Here is a 15,239-nt window from a genome sequence, read left to right on the forward strand (position 1 = left end):
GGAGGTAAGAATTGTCTTTTGCTTATCCAGCTGGTCTGTGAACGGAGCAATCGGTGAAATAGCTTGGGCACAGCCAGAAAAAAATGCAGGGGCATGCAGAGGATTGGGACAGGTGGGATTAGGCAGCCAGGAATGCTTTTCTTGAGAGTGGAAATGCTGTTGCGTGGAAGACTTGGAGACTTTACAAGTTAGTTTCTCTTATAACTGGAGGGTGACAGCACAACTTCGCAGGATCCTTCAAGACAGGAAAAAAAAAGCCTATGGGTCTACTGGAATTCTTCACTTTGAAATTGATTTTTAATTCATTCTGAATGTGAATTCACCAATTAGTAATGTAGAATAGAGTATCTGTGGAATGATGTTTTGATGGCCCCTCTCTCTCCCCCTTTCTAACTCCCTTTAAAAGGACCTACAGCTTTGGAAGCAGTGTAATAGCACGTATCTATTATTAGCCTGAGAAATAAGATGTTTGCAAGAGGAGATGATGCAAAGAAAGATGTTACGGAGTTTTAATTTTAAAATAAGTTTTTAAAAACGGAGTCACAGCTTTTCATTGCTTCCATAGAAGAAATTGGTTTAGACATCAAACGTTTAAATCAAAAAGAAAACTTTGTAAGTACAGCTTTTCGGCAAACAGAAAAGGAAAAATTCAAAATACAAAGCAGCCCACTTGACAGTTGCATGTAGGAAGCACATATCCAGTCAGTTTTTTCAAGGGGTTTATGGTGGTGTCAGTGTGACCCTTTCATTTTTCTTGCAGAAAAAGATTTACAAGTACAAGAAGGTGCTCAGTAACCCCAGCCGCTGGGAGGTGGTGTTGAAGGAGATCAGGACGCTGGTGGACATGGCGCTGACGTCTCCGCTTCAGGATGATTCTATTCACCAAGCACCACTGGAGATTGTCTCAAAACTGCTCTCAGAGGTATGACCTCAGCTGTGTTCCTGCCAGACACTGTCACATTCAGATGAGAGACAAACAGTTAAAAGTTTGTGGGTGGGTTTTATTTTAACTTGGGCTGTCAAAATTCTGCCTTTGAGTCTGCTCGTGACTTCTGCTGACTTGAGTGGAATTTGTACTTGCTGGGGAGGAGAATTTGACCCATGTTGGGGAGATTTCTAGAAACAAAACATTTCTCTTGAGGCTTTTTTTTGTTGTTGGTGGTGGTGGTTATTTATGGTAAATTTATTATGGGTCTGATTCATGTCTTATTTCAAGTCAGTGGTAAAACTCCCCTTGACTTCTATTCAGTTGGCTTTGCTTCCATGACTGATAATTGTAGCAATATGTATATACCAATAAATTCATTGTGCAGCAATTTTTTTTATTACCAGTTCTGTCAAAGAAAAATATTTTCCTTCTTCAGAGGTATCTGTCCTCCTTTTATAGCATCTATTTTAAATAGTTAACTTTTCATGGACAGGAAATGTAATGCCAAGCAGGTTTTTCATGTCTTAGTTCTGATGTGCAAAGATTTGTGACAAGCAAAAAGTTGCTAGCTATTTTTCTTGCAGTAGGAAAAGGTCTTCGCATCTCACAACTTTGTAACCTCTGAATGGATCATAGAATCATAGAATGGTTAGAGTTGGAAGGGACCTTAAAGATCACCTAGTTCCAACCCCCCTGCCATGGGCAGGGACACCTCCCACCAGACCAGGTTGCTCCAAGCCCCGTCCAACCTGGTCTTGAACACCTCCAGGGATGGGGCCTCCACAGCTTCTCTGGGCAACCTGTTCCAGTGTCTCACCACCCTCACAGTAAAGAATTTCTTCCTAATATCTAACCTAAATCTACCCTCTTTCAGTTACCCCTCATCCTATCACTACGCTCCCTGATAAAGAGTCCTTCCCCATCTTCCCTGTTGGTCCCGTTTACGTACTGGAAGGCTCCTGTAAGGCCTGTTCTTCTCCAGGCTGAACAACCCCAACTCTCTTAGCCTGTTATAGGAGAGGTGCTACAGCCTTTTGATCATCTTCATGGCCCTCCTTTGGACTTGCTCCAAGAGGTCCATGTCCTTCTTGTATTGGGGCCCCAGAGCTCGACACAATATTCCAGGTGGGGTCTCACCAGGGTGGAGTAGAGGAGCAGAATCACCTCCCTCGACCTTCTGGCCATGCTTCCTTTGATGCAGCCCAGGATGCGGTTGGGTTTCTGGGCTGCAAGTGCACATTGCTGGCTCATGCTGAGCTTCTCATCAACCAACACTCCCAAGTCCTTCTCAGGGCTGTTCTCAATCCATTCTCTGCCCGGCCTGTGTTTGTGCTTGGGATTGCCCCAACCCAGGTGCAGAACCTTGAACTTGGCCTTGTTGAACTTCATGAGGTTTGCGTGGGCCCACCTCTCCAGCCTGTCCAGATCCCTCTGCATGGCATCCCTTCCCTCCGGTGTGTGTTTACCACTCCACACAGCTTGGTGTCATTGGCAAATTTGCTGAGGGCGCACTCAATCCCACTGTCATTGTGGCCAACAAAAATGTTAAACAGCACTGGTCCCAATACCAACTCCTGAGGAGTGTCATGTGTCACTGGTTTCCACTTTAACATTGAGCTGTTGACTGTAACTCTTTGAGACCATCCAGCAGATTCCTTATCCACCAAGTGGTCCATCTGTCAAATCCACATCTCTCCACTGTTGTGAAGGACAGTGTCAAATGCTTTGCACAAGTCCAAGTAGATGATGTCAGTTGTTCTTCCCTTACCCACCAACGCTGTAACCCCATCGTAGAAGGCCACCAGACTTGTCAGGAGCAATTTGCCTTTAGTGAAGCTATGGCTGTCACCGATCACCTTATTTTCCATGTGCCTCAGCACAGTTTCCAGGAGGATCTGCTCCGTGATCTTGCCGGGCACAGAGGTGAGACTGACTGGCCTGTAGTTTCCCTGGTCTTCCTTTTTTTTTCCCTTTTTAAAAATGGGGGTTAGATTTCCCTTTTTCCACTTAGTGGGAACTTCAGTGGGACTGCCATGACTTCTCAAATATGATAGCTATTGTCTGAGCAATTTCATCCACCAGTTCCCTCAGGACCCGCGGATGAATCTCATCAGGTCCCATGGGTTTGTGCACCTTCAGGTTCTTCAGAGGGTCTCAAACCTAATCTTCTCCTGTAGCGGGCAGTTCCTCGTTCTCCTATTCCTGCCTTTGCCTTCTGACTTGGGCGGCACAGCTAGAGCACTTGCTGGAGAAGACCAAGGCAAAAAGGTTGTTGAGTACCTCAGCCTTCTCCATATCCCGGGTAATGAGGTCTCTTGTTTCCTTCTGGAGAGGGCCCACGTTTTCCCTAGTCTTCCTTTTATCACTGACGTACCTGTAGAAGCCTTTCCTGTTGCCCTTGACATACCTGGCCAGATTTAACTCTATCTGGGCTTTAGCTTTCCTAGCCGGATCCCCAACTGCTCGGGAAACCCGATCATGCTGCTGAGAAAGCCAAAAGCAAACTCTTTTACATAAGTGGTAGCATAGGTGACTTCCAGTAAATATATTGGCTTTTACTGCTTCCATGTTTGAAGAAGAAATTTCAGGAAAACTGCAGCAGTTAGTTTACTGCCAACAAATGGTATACAACGCCACAACAAATCTTTTATTAATTTTTGTAGAAACATACAGCCTGTCTTAAGAAAACATTTTAAAGAAATGTATCTCTAGCTTGAATTTGCCAACTGATTGAGACCTACGCTGGCATCCTGGTGTTTGTGTGGTCGGCTTTTATAGCTGGGGTGGCTTGAATCTGAATGTGCTGAGGGAGAAATGGAAGCTTGCACAACTCCTCATAGCAGATACTCTCTTAAAGAAGGTGGTAGACTGACTTTAGTTTGGTGAATTTTATTCTGAAAATAAGCAATTGCAGTCTTGGCCCTTTCTGCTTCTGGTAGCTAAGAGGACTGTGTATGCTGATGTGCCAGCTCAGAGTACTCTTTGCTCATTCATTTCTTCTATTCATCTCTTTCAGAACAACAACTTAACCACTCAAGACCACGAGAGCATTATTGTGGTGAGTATCTTTCTGTCAAAATCTGAGGACAAATCTGTATTGTTTGATAACACTTCTGTTAATGCTTGCCTCTGCCCCAGTGAAGTAGGGGAAATATGAAGGCATTTCCACCAATGCTGGTGAACTTGGGCAGGATCAAACCCGTTTATTCTACTGGTTTTTGTGTGGTTTTGTCATTCCTCTTTTCTTTCATAGATGAGTAACAATTAAGTTTCCTCATCAACTTACATGAAAGACCACATCATGTTGAGGGTTAATCGTCTCCCAAAGTGGCCTCCTTATGAGGCTGCACAGTGCAATGTTCATATCTATATATGTACTTTAAATAGTCAAACCCCATCATTTCCAGATGTGCCCTATAAAACCCTTAGGCTTAGTAGTTTCCTGAGGGGCTAATGCTACCATATACAGAATGTCTCCAATGCTGATGGTATGTGAGCAAGTGATTTTTTTTGGTAAGTGTGGATATGTGTATGTGTCACTGCAGTTTAACCCCCTGCTTACTTGATTTTTAAAAATATCCTCTTCAACTTTTTTCTTTTCTGTAGGTTGTATTTATTTAGACATAGAAATAAGCGAATCAAATGGCAGCTCTCTTCCTTGTGCAACAAAATAGAAAATCTCAACAATTTATCAGAGAGGTGGAACTTGCTTCCCTGTCACTGTAATTTAATTTCAGTCACTGGCAATTTGCAGGAGATTTTCCCAGTAATCTAATCTAGAACCTCACCACCACCTGATTGTATCACATCTCCATGACTCTTTCGGCAAAATGACAAGGTGGCATGTAGCTGCCAGTAGGTGTGAATTGCGTTTAACTGCTGCTTAAGATACCATTTTTGCTGGAATCAGCCACTGAGATAAGTTTCTGAAGTGGCATTTACTTTTCTTCGAGATCTGCTATTGCTTTCTTTAATTTACTCTAGTGCCAAGGGTGATTCAGGCCCCCAGTTACAACTGGTTGTTTTGGGGGAAGTATTTTTTAATAAAAGAAGTAAGGTGGACCTGCTGTGAGAAGGGAAGTTGGACAACGTGGCCCCCAGAGGTCTTTTCAGCCTCCACTATTCATAGAATCATAGAATCGCCGAGGTTGGAAGGGACCTTTAAGATCATCAAGTCCAACCATTAACCTACCCTGACAAAAAACACTTCTAAACCATGTCCCTAAGTACCACATCTACCCTTTTTTTTAAACACCTCCAGGGATGGTGAATCCACCACTTCCCTGGGCAGCCTGTTCCAATCTTTAATAACCCTTTCAGTGAAAAAGTGTTTCCTAATATTCAATCTAAACCTCCCCTGACATAACTTGAACCCATTTCCTCTCGTCCTATCACTCGTCACCAGGGAGAAGAGGTCAGCCCCCACCTCTCTACAACCTCCTTTCAGGTAGTTGTAGAGGGTGATAAGGTCTCCCCTCAAGAGAGGGGAGTTCTGGGTCATGGCTTCTTCAGTTCAAGTCCTGCCCTTGTGTAGGTCGTGCCTGAACCATTGAGGAGGTGGCAGTTTCTGGGCATTGAGAGCTCACTGCTGTTTTACAGCTAACCTGTGCTATTCTTAGGAAATATTGCTAATACTGTGTATTTACATAGTATCTTAAAAATACACAGTGATTTGCCCTGCAAATGGAACCAGCTTTCCCTCTCTAGATGGTGCTGGAACAGATCAGTACTACAACTGATCTGTTCCTGGTGAGGAAGGGGAAGCACATGTTGCCGTAACTGGGCAACGCAAGACAGCAAGTTTCTGCTTTTAACCACAGCGCATGTAAGGAAAATACAGGGTGCTTTCGTGCTGTCACCCTTCCATGCTGACCATACAGGCAGAGCCGTGACCTGCTTGACAGTGTCTGTTGTGGTTATTCCCTACAATCAGTAAGGACTGGGCTGGAACAATAAAGCTAATTTTTCTTAGGCTGGGAACCAACCAGTTACATCTCTGATGCAGTGGTCCTCTGACAGTTACTGGACAGGTATAAACATTTGGTGATCTTGCAATACCTGGCTCCTGTGATTTGGCAGGTCCTATAGCAAACACTCCAAAAGATGGGTTCAAGGAAGGTCTTTAGCTCAGGTGTTGGATGGAGAGTGACGATATTCTAATCTCACTGAACAGTGTCACATCCTCCATCGGTCTGCTGGTGCAATTTCAGAGGAAGAGTGAACAGTTGCAGGAGGATGGCACGTGATAATGAACAGAAATTTCACAAATGCTATGTGTAACCAAAACAGATCTTTGCAGATGTGCTTGGGTTTCATTGTTAAAATTCGCATTAATCTTGACCTGTTTGTGTGTGAAAGTGGCTGTTGTGAAACACAGTCGTTGCTAGCAGACTCGCTGGGGCTGAAATGCTTAAGGAGGTGAGGGGGAGAGCAAAAACCAAAGCAGGCTGCCTTAGGAAAACTCCGGATGCCATCCAGATAATATATCTAGTATTTAGTTGCTTAATACAAAATGTCCTAGCTGCTGTGTTTAGAGTCTTACTTTTAAATGGGTACTGGGAATCCCTTTAGCTCAAGACTGGAAAAGCCTGAAGGCACCATCACATAGAGAGAATACATTGTTCTAGTACCATTTTCTAATTTACAAAGGAAGTAACAACAACATAAGTTCATTACACCTCAGTGGCAGGTATGACCTCTAATGTGTTTACCGAGCATAAGCACATTGGTTTGCGTAGCAACAAAGAAGGAATGGTTGATCTCAACTTCCACAAAGTTAGATGCTTGATTTTGATGAATAGGGCCCCCCAAGGTAAGAACAGCGCTGTGTTACTTTTAGTGAGTTATTTCTCACAAAAAGAGCTTGAACTCTTTCATAAAGGACTTGTGTGTGTGGTGTTTTTCAGTTTCTTCTTTCAGGGAGATGTTATAGCTGAAATGGTGAGCGAGATTCATCCTTGCTATATTACATCCTAAAACAATTGGTCTGCTCCTGTTTTCATTTAAACTATTATATAAAAATTGTACTCCTTTGATGTGTTTTATGTATTTACACTGATGTAGTTAAAAGCAAAATTTTCCAGAGGATTCATAGCAGAGCTTGAGCTTACGTGTAAAATAAACACACAGCCCACCTCTAATTTCTCTGTTGATGCTTTTGTCCTTCTTTTTTAAAAGTGAGCTTTTTTTTTTTTTTCCCAAGGAAAATATTTCCCTGCAAAATGCTTAATCTAGTTGCAGTCCTCTAATTAAATTTTTCTCCCTCTTTTTCTCTCTTTTTAAAGGCAATTGCACCTTTGCTGGAAAACAACCATCCTCCTCCTGACCTCTGTGAATTCTTCTGCAAGGTATCAGAACAGCTTTGCTTTCTGAAATCTCGTAGCTGTATGTGAGTGTAGTTCTTTGAGGGGGTGGTTGTTTTTTTTTTCTTTTCTTTAACTCCTTACCTCATGCCCAAATTGATTTCAGATTTTGGTCAACAACCAATGATATTGGAATAGCTAACAGCACCATTATGATAAACAGATCCATATCCTTAGTACATTAGACTGCAGTCCTCTGTGAGAGTTAAAATCTTCAGACTCCTACACCTCGGTCTGGGTACAGGAGATGTCCTACTGCATGTTCTATTTAGCTAATGCAAAAATCATTGGAGTCGCTGTGTTCAGATGAGTTGGTAATGTGATGCATAACTCAGCCCTAATGGTATTATGTCATTGGGTAATGGCAATGGGAAGATCATAAGGACCCATCCTCTTTTATGGTAAATCCATGCTTGTGCTGCGTTTTGCATGCTTTCCATAAACTTCTGACTACTTTGGATTGCAGAATTTGTGGATTTGAAAATGCTACTTTTCCCCTAGGCCTGTTTGAGTTTCAGTTTCAAATCTGCTTAAATTTGCTTGCTGATGTTTGACAAATGTATACCCAGTCATTCTGAATGCTGCTTATAATTTCCATCCATAGTTATTCACCAGCTTCTTCCTACAGAAATTAAATCAAGTTTCAGAAACTCCTCCGACTATTGCATTTTTATAAGCCAGTTTTAGGGTCGTATCTAGCCTCAGACTCAAGGCACTTTTATTCCTGGGGTTTTTTTTTGCCTTTGGTTTCCATCAGAGGTGGGCACCTAATTATCTTTAAATGTGTGGAATGAGCTGCGTATAATTGCGGGAAAGGAAAATGGTTATGGGCTTTTCCTCTTCAGAACTGAAATGGAAAAGGCTAATGAGAAGGCTAACGTATCTTTAAAATTGACCCTGCCTAGAGCAGGTGGTTGGACCAGACGACCTTCAAAGGTCCTTCCCAATTTAAATTACTTTGGTACATTATGATTGTATGTTTTAGCCTCTGATGGGGGAGTGGCTTGTTGGAACCCTCCAAGATCCACCATAGGTTTTTAGCCTGGATCCCAAGGAAAGGAGGTTTGTGCCATCACCCTGCCTGTGTCCACATATCTTTTTATCCCCAAGCCCTTTACTTTTAAAACTGTTGGCAAGTTTCAACCAAATTTGACAAAAGTCCCAAAACGACTATGTTCCAGTGAGTTTTGTGAAGACTAGGCAGTAGGGAAAAGAGCTTGTGTAGTTCATGAGCTCCCGTGGTAATCTTCTATTAGATGCCAGCTAATCCATAGGAGCGAGCAGTGTTACCAGTACCGTCATCCCAGGAAAGCTTATTTAGCCCTTGGATTTTGTTAATCTTGGGGTAATCCACGCATGGGGTGTGAAGCCAGAGGAGACCCATCTTCATAATTTCTGCAGCTCACAAAATGACTCATTGCTCATTACAGCACTGCCGAGAGCGCCCGCGGTCCATGGTTGTGATAGAAGTGTTCACACCGGTGGTACAGAGGATTCTCAAACACAACATGGTGAGTGCATGTGGTCAGTTTGGAGAAGTTTTAATGTGATACCTTTTGTAATTAGCAGCTGCTCTATTGTCTGTAATGAACAAAACACTGTGATATCGAAATCTAAGCCCCCAAACTGGTGAATGCTGCATGTAATCGTGTGTTGCTTTATAAATGCAGAATTAATAAGCATTCGGTGTGACTTTCAAAAGTATCTAAGCAAAGCCATGATTTGAGGAACGTTTCTTTTGGCAGCAGTGCCAGCATATCCAGCTCCAGCTCTCTCCCACCCGGCTCTTGGCTCCTTATTTACTCCCCGCATGCCATCCTTGTAGTTACAATGGTTTAAAATCAATTAAATAACAAAATCAGAATAGGAACTTCGTCAATTTTGAGCTGAGGCCCTCAGCATCTTTTCTTTAAAACACCCCCAGCTGTCTGGATTTCTGTTTTTCTTTAGACTCCTGTCCAATGAATTCTTACCTAGGTTTCCTGAATTTCCTTATCCTTTTCTGCTATTCTTCTTCCCTCTTGTTGCAGGAATTGAGTACTCTGTCATTTTATGATTGTTCTCTTCCAGGCTGCTTTCTCTCTTCTCATTGCCGATCAATTCCTTGCTAGTGATTGAAATAAATACTAGAAGACTGCCCTGCCAGCTTTGCTCTCTCCACTCCATATACCAGATTTCCACCCCACCCCCTGACTCTGAAGATACTCTTACATGATCCATATTCCTTTCCTAAGAGAGGTCTGGGTGTTTACTGGCCCTCCGTCCTTCGTGGCATATTAAGTTTCCTGCCATGGTTTTTAAGTTACATAAAGAAATTTTACTTCACAATGCTGTGGCAGAGTAACAGATAAATAAAATAAAATATTTAAGACAGTTTACTTGGCTGTGATCTCAAGGATGGGTCACATACCTCTGTAACTACACAATCAGCTTCTTTTCACTAACTGGTATAATTTTAGATGCCATCCACTGTCCTCCTGTGTACAGCATGAACCCCATAGAAAACAGTTCATATTTATTAATTTCACAACAGTATTATTATTTAACTCCTTGAGTTTACAGAACGAGGTAGAAAGCCCAAGATGGCAAAAAGGTCGTATTCCTGGCTCTGTGCCTGCGCTCTGCAGACATGTAAACATTTTTGAATATTCTGTAGTGTTCAGTGAAATATTCTGTAAATGTTATTCTTGGATTCCAGACTGATTTTTTTTTTTTAAAGCATCCAGAGCTCTTATGGGGTCTCAAATAAAATCTAAATGCATAGTGTAATGCTTGTATTTGGTTAGCTTCAGAGAATTGGGTATATTTACCATACTTAACATTTGCAGATTGAAAATCAACATGTCTGTACCGCAATGTGTAGTCAGAGAATTTACGGTGTCATATATTAATTGGAGTGGATTTGGGCACTTTACTGCTCTCCAGAGACTTCTGTACTGAATAGTCTTTTAGAGTGTATGTGTGTATGTGTGTGTGTGCACATGTAAATAAAGTTATCCTTTAGGGGGACAGTGTTGTTGGCAGTAAACTTCATAGCTTTAGGAGGCCCCAAGCAATTCAGTGTGCTTAGAGCATGAGACCTACCTGTCTGTTCCCACCTTTGCTGCTAATTTGCCCTGTGGTCTTCAAGAAGTTCATGACAAGTTTTGTTCCACAGTTTCCCACCTATAAAGTGGGGAAAGAGTGCTTCATTTACCTATCATTTTGAAATCTCCAAAGAACAAGGATAGCTTTTTGTCTTGCTGATACTACTGGTGACATGCAGGACTGGAGACTATTGTATAGTGAGTTGTTTGGGGAGTGCTCCGCAACCTCTCAGTACCTTTGGATTTCAGCTGTTTGTAGGCTCAGCCCAAATGTTTGAACATAAGGACTAACGTTTGGGGTTTTGGGGAGCAAACGATACCGACAGTGTGTATTGTTCTGTACCTGGTATGTTGACAGGGCATCGTATTATATTTAGAGAGATGTTTTATTTTAGAGTGGTCAGCAATGACATCCTCTGTATGATCTCTTGGACTTTCATTCTAATTTCAGTTAGGACACCTGCACAGGTTGAAAAATTTAATAAAGAAATTGCAACTGCAACAGCTATCTTTCAAGGAGTGTTCATAAAATTAAATGGCACCAAACGATATACAGAGCATGCATGGTCTCATGCCCTTGAACCAAGCATATTTGCACCTGCCAGAAGGAGATGTTAGAAGTTTAATGATTTTAATTGTAATACCAACTGTGGAATCCCCACAGTCCCTTTCCTGGGTGAAGGTACCAGGTGGGCATTCAGTACTAGCAAATAGTGACGCTTAGGCTTGAAGTAGGCATTGTATTCACATTTTTGGTAATTTTTTCTAGCTGCAAAACCTATGAGTTGTTAATATAGGTTGTGCTATAGAAATCCCTGAAACCAAAATGAGCAACAGAAGTTTTCAGTGCTTTGGGGATGTATCTTCCCTTTTACAGATGACCAGTTTGTTACCACTTGTGGCATTTCTTTAAAATTTTAGGTTTTTCAGGATGCCTCTTCGTCCACTGCCAGCTGCTCGAGGGATCACTGGGAGGGCTTGTTTGTCCTCAGTGAGCCTTGTTCACCGCTTGGAAATTCAGCTTTGTAGTAGTTCTGCAACACCTGTGTAATAAGGTTACACCTGTGTAAATGTGAAGAAATGTGCTGTGGAATAACACTCACCAGACAGCAGATTTTAGTCCTTTCACATCTAAAAATAGCAGGTGATGTGAGGAGATGCAGGATTTCAGCTAGCAGGTGCCTTTCTGACTGCAGAATTTAAAGAAAGTGACTGTTGAGCTCACCTGTCAAATTCTCATTGTAGCTGGAGTAAAATCCCTGGAGAAAGAACTGATCTCTGGTTTTATACTTGATCACTTATTGATCGCATGTCAAAAAGATTTTCTCTAAAACCAGAATAGGTATGATGTCAAACATGGAAGTAAAGAACTATTTTTGAGTTGCATTTCTAAAACACTGCAGTTACGAGTGGAAGCAAAAATGCAAAACAACAAAAAATGCATTTCAAAATAAAGGTGTAAAATGAAGTGCGCAAAAGAAATATAAGTGCAGGTAGGATTTTTTTTTTCCCCTTAAACATGTCTTTTGTTTCAAGGTGGGTATGGGGGGAAAAGGAGAATTGGAAAGCATGTCATTATTAGTGGGCAAAATGTTACTTCAGCATGCAGTGGTACTGTGCTCTTGAAGCTGTCAGCGTAATAACAAAGTGAATTTGGTTGTGTTTGAGTTGATTTCATTTGAAAACCCACAGTTTCGACATACGTTGCAGGCATGTTTCACAATCTTCACCGAGTCTCTCCTTTTTGGACAGGATTTTGGGAAGTGTCCTCGGTTGCGGCTCTTTACTCAGGAGTATATTCTGGCTTTGAATGAGCTGAATGCTGGAATGGAGGTGGTGAAGAAATTTATTCATAGGTTAGTTGCATTTAATTTATGACGTATTTCCAGTCCTGTGTACATGCTTTGCTGTGTTACTTTTCCCAGCCCTGCTCATCCATTTACTAGCCGTTAAGAGAAGCTGGTGCTTTTTGGTACTGGCAAACAGCAAATAAATTAGAAGAGTCCATGAGGCAATGTTGCTGAAGTCTCCCTTTGCCTTTTTTTTTTTTTTTTTTTTTTTTAAAGAAACCTAATTTTCAAATGTGGCTGGGGTTTTCTGCCTAGTTACACACTGGAAGCAAATGGACTTTGCTGTGTGTACATTCTTTTTATACATTTAGACTCGGAGTCTCTACAGAGAGATTCCCATTAACTTTAGACCACATAATGCTCAGTCGTGTGTGAGATTTTGGGGAGACTGTAGAGATACAACATCAAATAAACTGGCGATGCAGCTTAGCTTTGTTCATAATTAGGGCCATTGCGTAGGGATCTACAAGGTTAAAATAACTCTCTGTTATGGCCTTCTGAAGATACTCCGAGGCTGTCTATCCAGTTCTGGCATCCCGTTCCACCTGACTGTTTTTGCCCACAGAAATCTTCCTCGCAATGATGTTATCTTGATTTTTGTTTTTCAGCATGCATGGTCCCACTGGACAGTGTCCCCATCCCAGGGTCCTGCCAAATCTTGTAGCTGTCTGCTTAGCAGCCATTTATTCGTGTTATGAGGAATTTATCAACAGGTTAGTATGAATTCCCAGCTGACCCCATGTTACTCGCATCCAAACCTGTGGCATCTGTAAACAAGATTGGTGTGAGCATGAGTTGTTGGTATGTGCGAGCAGATCTTCGTTCTCACTCTGCTCATTGCTAGCGTTATGTGTGGGAGTTCTGGTCATACATGTTTTTGTAGATATGTGATTCTATTTGTTACGCTCTGTGTGCTTGAGTACCTGAAAGGTGCTGAACCTTCATTGACTTGTACTCGCTGTGGCACGTTTTGAGGCCATCTGTTACTGCACGTCTTTGGCTCCCATGCTTGAAAATGGGGTCAGTGCGAGGAGCTCGGCAGTTCCCAGTACAGAAGTACTGCAAGCTGCAGTAAGCTCCAGGATGAAGCTCAACAGCCAGCTGCACACCGATCTTGGACGCTGTTGAGATACTGCTCTAAGGCAGACTGCAGCCATAACCAGCCTTTATAGACCAGCAGAAGATGAGAGTGCTCCACAAGTCTCTGGGAATTAAGCGCTACCCAGAGCACTGTTGGGTTTACTCCTTTTCTGGCACACCAAGTGTGTGTTATGCCTAAAGCAAAAAGAAAGGTGAGATCTTGAAGAAGGGGTTGTGTGTAAATCCCTGTGTATCTACAGCTTTGAACCTGAGCTGGTTCGACAATGCTGTTTCCATTATTGTGGAAAATTTGATTCCTGACCTACTGCAAAATAGATGCCGTGGTTCTTGACACACGAGCCAGTTTCCAGTAGGCACTGAGGGTTCTCCCTCTGCTATGTTTCCTGTTTGTTTATGCCTATCTGACTTTCCTCATGGTAGAGCACGGACTGGGGCTGCTTAGCGTCCAACAAAAATTCCAGACGTGAGGGCTGCAGACAAATGTCTGGGCATGTACTGTAGCCAGATACATACTTGGGCATGGATTCTGTTACAGCTTTGCACAACTTGGATGGGAAAGTTCACCTTTATGCTAAACTGGCATGTCAATTAGAGTAATGAAAAGCTCCAGTCTTTGTAGAATAGGGGCTGCAGGGCAGTCCTATTGGAGCCTTTTAATGTTTTTAATTGATTTCAGTAATCTGATTACACAGAAGAAAGCAATCCAGTGGGCTGGGGTGAAATGCAGTGGGAAATTGCAAAAGATGTTGGCTTCTCGGTGTTGCACTCTTGTCTCCTGCGCTCTGCTGTTATGTTGGTCTATTGAAATTATTTATTTTTAAAATTCAGTCGAGACAATTCACCAAGCCTGAAGGAAATTCGGAATGGCTGCCAGCAGCAGTGTGACCGAAAGCCTAATCTCCCCCTCCGCCTCCTTCACACAAGTCCCGACCTGGTCTCTCAAGAGGCCAACTTGACTGAATCCCGTCTCAAACCAGTTATTGTCACTTCAAATGAGATCCACGTCGAAGTGGAGCGGAACAACACAGCTAATCAGAAGATGACAGCCAACGTTGGCAATGACAGCGAGCCCAACCTGATTGACTGCTTGATGGTCAGTCCTACCTGCAGCACCATGAGCATTGAGCTGAGCGCCCAGGCAGACAGGATCCTTGGCTGTTATGTTGAAATACTCAAGATGCTGTGAGTAACGGCTTTTTGAACAGTATCATCTTAACAATGGGGGGCTTTTCCCACAGGCCTGTCATCTTCAACATCTGTGGTCAGCCAGCACATGGTTATAAATCTAACTCCAGCTCTAGAGAGTCCAGCCTTTGAAAGAGACATCTGGCACTGCCAATATGTTCTAAAAATAGCATTAGGAAGATGAAAATGGAAAGCTTATTTGTACAGTGAGCCTCAGGCATATTACAGAAGACGGGATGTTGTTGCCAGTGGTTTCTGTTTTGTTCTGGCCCACCAAAAAAAAAAAAAGAATCCATTTGTCTCCTCCAGGGCTCTTGGGGTTGCCTGAGACAGAGCTAGAAAAGACGGGTCTGTGCTAGGTAGGCTCAGTGCCTGTGCAGTGACAGGCAGTGCTGCTCCCCTGGCTTCAGCAGGAGCTGGATGAGGTACAGTAGACCTGTATTAGTGAACAAAGGCTCAAATAGCATTTACAAAATGATGGCCCCATGGTTTCCTGGAAGGTAAATCCACTGAATATCTTTGAGGAATATAAAATAAAAAAATTCTTCAGGAAAATCTTGCTTTTCTCCTGGATAAATAAATGAAAAGGTTTAATGCAAAAGGTGGACTGCAGAATGGAAGCTTGTAATAGAAGTGCAGTAGAACAACCCAAGACAACTTTGTTAACTTTGACAGCCAGCTCTGCTACTGAGTTGCAGTATGTCTTTGGGCAAACGTATTTCTACAT

General features: G+C 42.5%; 1 protein-coding gene across 1 annotated transcript in view; it reads left to right on the plus strand.

Moving 5' to 3' along the window:
• Positions 1-15,239, plus strand: part of CMIP (c-Maf inducing protein) — a gene marked incomplete at its 5' end in the record, with an annotated part of 140,958 nt that overhangs the window by 101,642 nt on the left and 24,077 nt on the right. Inside the window, 7 exons of the mRNA XM_082489625.1 lie at positions 761-922; positions 3,945-3,986; positions 7,213-7,275; positions 8,721-8,801; positions 12,129-12,232; positions 12,835-12,939; positions 14,156-14,509. Of these exons, the coding sequence (XP_082345751.1) occupies positions 761-922; positions 3,945-3,986; positions 7,213-7,275; positions 8,721-8,801; positions 12,129-12,232; positions 12,835-12,939; positions 14,156-14,509 (911 nt within the window). The remainder of the gene's footprint in view (positions 1-760; positions 923-3,944; positions 3,987-7,212; positions 7,276-8,720; positions 8,802-12,128; positions 12,233-12,834; positions 12,940-14,155; positions 14,510-15,239) is intronic.

This window comes from Vanellus vanellus (assembly GCF_965231255.1).
Source record: "Vanellus vanellus genome assembly, chromosome: 12".
Lineage (NCBI taxonomy): Eukaryota > Metazoa > Chordata > Aves > Charadriiformes > Charadriidae > Vanellus > Vanellus vanellus.